The sequence below is a fragment of the Myotis lucifugus genome, unplaced genomic scaffold (genome assembly GCF_000147115.1).
Source record: "Myotis lucifugus unplaced genomic scaffold, Myoluc2.0 scaffold_625, whole genome shotgun sequence".
Lineage (NCBI taxonomy): Eukaryota > Metazoa > Chordata > Mammalia > Chiroptera > Vespertilionidae > Myotis > Myotis lucifugus.
In genome coordinates this window covers 112,012-118,988 of record NW_005871673.1, presented here as the reverse complement: position 1 = coordinate 118,988, position 6,977 = coordinate 112,012, and the positions used below count along the sequence as shown (strand labels likewise).

The window sequence follows — 6,977 nt, the reverse complement described above, 5'->3', positions numbered from 1 at the left end:
AGACTTAGCGGTGCTCATGTTTGCTCTCTGAACTCTGAACTATTGCTACATGCACAGCACAGAGAGGTTCACTCACTGAGGCAGGGCACTTCCGGGGTCCATCCATCTTGTGTGCAAGTAATGTAATGCCAGACAGTTTCAGGAGGAGTCACATAGTTTTGATCGCAGGAATAGTAAAACCATTGTTTTATCGGTGCTGGGAAGTATGATCTATATGTGTCTTCCTTGTATAGGAGTCCATGCTTTAATTTTGGAAATTCACAGGGATTTACTAGCAATTAAAACAAACAAAACACAGTACAAGTAATGTTTTGCCTTAATAAAAATGTAATGAGAGATACATTGTTTCATTGATGAATTATATTCTCATATGCACCTAATTACACTCATTGCATTAGGCTTTCTAGGACAAGAAAAATTATAATCTTCAGATGATGTGAATAACACTTGTTTTCTGATCATTTCACAATATATACAAACATGAAATCATTATCTACATAATGGTTATTTAATCACATTGATGTCTCTCTCTGCCTCTCCCTCTACCATTTTTTCTCTCTCTCTGCCTCTCCCTTTACCTTTTTTCCTCTGTCTTTCTATCTCTCCCTCTCCCCTTTTTTCTCTTTCTTTCTCCCTCTCCTTCTACTCTTTTCTCTCTCTCGTTCTCTCCCTTCTCCCTGCTGTCCTCTCTCACTCTAAAGATCACGGAGAGAGGATTGAAAGATCAATCTTCATGTGAGGATTAAAAAAAACACCTTAAAGACACATGATAAAGGTCAAATGCTACTTAAGAAGGAGCTAAATATTCCCATCAGTTTCAACTCACCTTGTCCACGAGCCCAGGAGACCCACAGGGTGAGGATGACCTTGACTAGTAACTGCATGGTGGGGCTCCCCGGGTGTGTTAGCACAGATCGTCCAGCGCTGCTGTTTGGGGTTTCAAATGAGCCCTTACCAAGTGTGAGTGAGACCTCGGATTTAAGTGAAATAGCAGGATGGATGCTAGTTGATGAGGTCACTTGGTAGATATCAAATTTCAGAGTTTTGGAATATCTGTAAATTTTCGTGAGTGATTTCACAGTGAATCATTTCTTGACTTCATTCCCTGACATGTACTTGTACAAATTTCCTTAGAAAAGTTATAAACTGGATCCAAAAGTGATACAAAACAATTTTCTTTAAGTGAAACCTTCTTGAGGATGGGTGTGGTTCTTTCTTAACCAGGAGATTCACTTGGGAGTAGCTCTGACTGCATGTCCCTGTGACGGTCTCTCCTCCTCTCGTTGCTCTCACCCGACTGCAGTCCTTAGGGGTCTATGGACACCACCCAGTGTGTTCACACAGTGTACGTTCCTGTCTGTAGGACAGCACTGTTTTTTTGTAAACGCACAACTGACCACACCACCAAGTCCAAGAATTTCAGCACATTCTTCACATTCAATATTTTCCACATGTTTTATTTCCCTGTAGAGAGAGAAGGAGGCAGAGGGAGAGACAGAAACATCTACAAGGACATAGAAACATCTACCTGCCGCCTCCTGCACACCCCCTACCAGGGATCAATTGAAGAGACCAAAGAAGTGGGCATAAATCCATAGATAAGTTGTAATTCCCTACTCTCATCATCTCCATGAAAGTAAATGGTGCTGTTAAAACAGTGGCATGTGCCCTCAGCTGGAATGAACCTATGAACTCTTGGTGCATGGGACAAAATCTAACCAATGGAGCCACACTGGCCAGTCTAGGCACCTTTTCTTTCAGGGTACAACATATTCAGAGGCACGCCATGGAGCAAATGGGAAGTGTAAAGTCTAATCCAAACAGAGAACTAGTTTGGCTAATAAACTTCTGCTGAAATACTGATTGAAGACTAGTTATCACAGAGCTTCAATTGGACGAGACTTAAATTTGTTTTCATGCGCTTTCACAATGGGTTATGAGAAAACAGAAATTCAGTTCCCATATTGACTTAGGATCAGGGAAATTGTTCATTGACAAGATTAGTTAAGATTTGTAGCTTTAAAATAACTGATTATTTTTGTCAAATAGAAGAACAAAGCTTCGACTCTGTCAAACAGTTCAAACCCTACAGGTGGAAACAATGAGAATTGCCTTTCTTCCTCACAACAAGTCTTCTTCAGTCCAAGATTCACCTCTGACTCCAGTTAGAGAATGTAGGAAAGTGGGGAGGAAAGAAAGAGAGAGAGAGAGAGAGAGAGAGAGAGAGAGAGAGAGAGAGAGAGAGAGAGAAAGAGAGAGAGAATATTGATGTGAGAGAGACACATCAATTGCTTGCATCTTGCACATCCTTGAACTGGGATAGTGATCAAACCTGCAACCCAGGAACATACCCTTGACCAGGAATCTAACCCTAGATCTTTTGGCCTGCAGGCCAATTCTGTGACCACTGAACCACACCAGAAAGGGTGATTTTATTTTTTAATATTTTTATTGATTTCAAAAAGGAAGGGAGAGGGAGAGAGAGATCCAAACATCAATGATGTAAGAGAATTATTGATCGGTTGCTCCTGCAAGTCCCCATTGGGGATTAAGGCCACAACCCAGGCATGTGCCCTTGACCGGAATCGAACCCAGGACCCCTCAGATTGCAGGCCAACGCTCTATCCACTGAGTCAAACCAGTTAGGGTGAAAGGGCAATTTTAACACATAACTTTTTATTGTACTACTAGAGGCCTGGTGCACAAAATTCATGCACAGGGGGAGTGTGACCCTCAGCCTAGCCTGCACCCTCTCCAATCTGGGACCCCTCGAAGGATGTCTGACTGCCCATTTAGAGGGCAGCCAAACGTCCCTCTCACAATCCAAGACTGCTGGCTCCCAACCACTCACCTGCCTGCCTGCCTGATTGCCCCTAACTGCTTCTGCCTGCCAGCCTGATTACCAGCTAACCACTCCCCTGCCAGCCTGATCAATGCTTAACTGCTCCCCTACCAGCCCAATTGCCCCAATCAGCCCTCCCCTGCAGGCCCGGTCACCCCTTACTTCTCTCCCTTGCCAGCCTGGTCGCCCCTATCTGCCCTCCCCTGCAGGCCTGGTCACCCCCAACTGCCCTCCCCTGCTGGCCTGGTCACCCCTAACTGCTATCCGTTGCCAGCCTGGTGGCCCCTAACTGTCCTCCCCTATAGGCCTGGTTTCCCATAACTGCCCTCCCCTGCTGAGCCTGGTTGCCCCTAACTGCTCTCCCCTGCTGGCCTGATCGCCCACAACTTCCCTCCCCTGCTGGCCATCTTGTGGAGGCCATCTTGTGTCCACAGAGGTTGGCCATCTTTGACCACATAGGGGCGGCCATCTTGTGTGTTGGAGTGATGGTTAATTTGCATATTATCTCTTTATTATATAGGATTTCCTACAGTATCTTCTAAGCTTACATATTTTGTTTGACTGGTTGAACATCTGATTGAATATGCAGAATGCCACATTGTTATGTCCATTGCTGTTTATTGCTCAATTGCCAAATATTCTAATCTCATGATAGTGAAGAATTATTTTTTTGGTACAAGTATAAGCAATGATATAGTTGAGTTAACAACTTTGGGAAAAGATTAAGTTGAAAAGGAGGCTAACATATTGCTTTTATGCCCTTTGAAATACAGTGGAAAAGAGCAGGAAATGCCAGAAGACTGGCAGGCTTTGAGGCAAAGAGCAGTAGGTAGGACTGGCCACATATTTGGGGCCACGGGGCTTCCTCATTCACACCTGGGGAACTCCACTGTCCCTTCGAGACACATGACTTGAAATGACTCCTTTGACGTCACCGCCTTGCGTCCCGATTTGCACATAAAGTCGATGATATCCCCTGTTTTTGCATAATAGGTTTTGTCATTTTTCCCTTTTATCTGTATGTTCTTTTCATTCATGATTATTTCTGATATTACACATGGAACTGAAAATTGAAGAAATAAATAAAAACAATTAGTGATCTTTCCTTTTATGAACAAATTAACCTTCAACCCAATGACTAGCTTAGAGGATGAAATAAGGAAAGAGCAAATGTACATCATTGTGGGCCAAGTCTATTGCTTCTGCAATGTGACTGTATGCAACATTCATATCCTCCTATGTAATAAAAGCCTAATATGCTAAGTGTCTGGTCGTCTGTTTGTCGGTTCAAACAATCAAAGCGTAATATGCTAATCAAAGCTAAGGCCGTTCAACCGCTCGCTATGATGTACACTGACTACCAGGGGGCAGACACCCCTACCCCCTGGTGGTCAGTGTAGGTTAGCTTGCTGCTGTGGTCTGGCCGATCAGGACTGAGCGAGACGGGTCGGACACATCCTGGAGCCCTCCCTCAGTCCCTCCCTGACTGGCCAACCTCCTGAATCCCTCCCCAGCGCCAATTGTGCACCAGTGGGGTCTCTCGGCCTGGCCTGTACCCTCTTGCAATCTAGGACCCCTCAGGAGATGTCAGAGAACCAGTTTTGGCCCGATCCCACATGCAAGGCTAAAGGACCCCTATGGTGCATGAATTTGTGCACTGGGCCTCTAGTATATAATAAAAGGGTATTATGCAAATTGACCCTAATGGCAGAAGGACTGGGAATGACCCTGTCACAGGAGCTGCCCCCCAGTGGTCAGTGCAATCCCACAGAGGGAGCTCCGCTCAGCCACAAGCCAGGGTGATGGCTGCGAGCGCAGCAGTGGTGGTGGGAGCCTCTTCTGCCTCCTTGGCAGTGCTGTGGATGTCGGACTGTGGCTTAGGCCCAATCCCTGTGGGCAGCGGGCCTAAGCCATCAGTCGCTCATCCCCCAAAGGCTCCCGGGCTGCCAGAGGGATGTCTGACTGCCAGCTTAGGCCTGATCCCCTGAGAGCGGGCCTAAGCCAGCAGGTGGACATGCCCCCGAGAGGGTGCAGGCTGGGCTGAAGGACCCCACCCCCAAGTGCATGAATTTTCCTGCACCAGGCCTCTAGTATTGTAATAAAGTTTCAGATTTTTTTTCCTATGGGCAAACTGTTCTTACATTGTAGAACTTTATACATGCTAAAAATTTTAATTTGCTTTTAAAAAAATTATATTTATGGAGTGATATTGGTGAATAATATTATATAGGCTTTAAATGTTTAATTCTATGAAACATTACCTGTATACTGCATTGTGTGCCCATCACCCAAAATCAAATCATCTTTCATTGCCATGTATCTGACCCTCTTTAATCCTCTACTGCTGCCCCACCCACTGGGCACTACTGGTAACCACTACAGTGTGGTCTTTGTCTGTGAGATTTTGTTTCTTTTTATTGTTTGTTCATTGTTTGTTTCAATTTGATATCCCACATATAAGTGAAATCAATGGTTCATATATTTTCTGTCTGACTTATTTCACTTAGCATGATATTCTCAAGGTCCATCCATGTTGTTGCAAATGGCAGTATTTCAACTCTTCTTATGTCAAAATTTGAAGATATCATGGACTCCTATTTCTCTTCTCTTGATGCAAGTATTTTATATTCTAGTTTAGCCATCACTGTCATTGATAAGGCTTTAGACATAGCTGAAAGTTCTGTTCCAACACATCCCATTAACTATTATATGATGAAACATGATAGAATAACACATATGACTCCTCATATCCAAAAGTTTTGAAATGTTTCCCAGTACATTCAGAAGTATATACTATGTAAATGCCACACACCTGCCAAAATACTTTTTCTGATCTTCCCTTTCTAACTTTACTACTCCAAGCAAAATTTACCTCCTTGCTTTAATAGACCATATGTCTGTGTAATTTTTTACAAGATGTTGGAGGTTGCCTTTGATGATCTTAAATGCTCTCTGCGTATTTCAATTCCAAGACTCAAATAAAGTCTTAACTCCTTAACCGAACTGATTTGATGTCCACAGGTAATGAAGACTGCTTTCTATTCAAGGTTGTGGGAGCAGGTCTTGCTTGTGCAGGGAGACATGTGTTAGACTTGTCCATCTACTCAATCATTTCAACTTCAGATTTAGAATTTTTTTTGAAATTTAATATTTTCCTTTCTATATAACCTAGTTTGGAGCTATTTCTAGACTATTCTGACTTGGGTATATTAACTTTGATTTCAGGTCCTGGACTTACTGGGTTTGCTGTGATCTCCCGCAGAAGGGGACACATACACAGGAGAGGATGAGTCAGGTGGGGTCCACAGTGGGATCAGCTAATGTATCAGATTCAGCCTCTTCGAATGTTCCTGTTTAAAGGACCTTTATCATTGTTCACATAGGGATTCTCCAAGCTCATAGCCCTACATATGAGTCTCCGATGTGAAATATTCAGCAGGAGAGCTGTTGGTGAGCACAGTTCTAGACTCTGACTGCATGAATAGTAGACCGCACGCGAGCTCATCAACATCACCCTCATGGTCTCAGGATCCAGAAGAATCTTGAGAACTTACCTATGCATCTCGGGGGTTCGGACCACTTTGCATTACTACAGGTTACATATTGAGGACCCCGGAGTTCATAGTAGTCCTGGCATTGGTATTGCACTCTTGATCCTGGAAGGTACCCTTCCAATAGGACGGAGGTGATGTCTCCATAGTTAATCGCTGGAGGAGGCCCACACTTGTCTGAAGATTCTGAAAAAGAACATTTTAAATGTTGAAGAACAAATTGTAGTTTTGTTGGAAACTATTCATGTAAAGCTGCACAAGAATTATTGTCCCTCTTTTGCATTTTAAACCTGGTAACCACCATGTGGTCCAAAATGCCCTAGATCCCCACACTCATGCAAGGACAACATACATGTAGACTTTTCAGCTCTTGGAAAAGGAAATGCTGGAATCAAAATACTTACTAAAGCAGGTTGGCAAGTGGAGCCAGCCGTCCTCACCACACACCATGGAACCATTGGTGCTTCCATCTCTGTTTTCATAGCCATCCAGGCATTGGTAGTCCAACGTGTCATTGAGTCGAAATGGTTTTCCAGTGATTGTGGCTATGGCATTCTCAAATATGGGCATGTCACAATGTTCTA

At 43.8% G+C, this 6,977-nt stretch overlaps 1 protein-coding gene across 2 annotated transcripts in view; it reads right to left on the bottom strand.

The window, feature by feature from the left end:
• LOC106694348 (complement factor H-related protein 4-like) overlaps positions 1-6,480 on the bottom strand; it is a 10,786-nt gene extending 4,306 nt beyond the window's left edge. Inside the window, exons 1-3 of one of the 2 annotated variants that reach the window (XM_023746076.1) lie at positions 6,397-6,480; positions 827-971; positions 77-242 (exon numbers count right to left, since the gene is read on the bottom strand). In XM_023746076.1, coding sequence (XP_023601844.1) covers positions 77-106 — 30 coding nt within the window. In that variant the 5' untranslated portion in view covers positions 107-242; positions 827-971; positions 6,397-6,480. Of the gene's footprint in view, positions 1-76; positions 243-826; positions 972-6,396 lie in introns of those variants that run through there. The other variant, XM_023746075.1, reaches the window with a different exon arrangement.
• Positions 6,481-6,977: the final 497 nt, after the last annotated feature.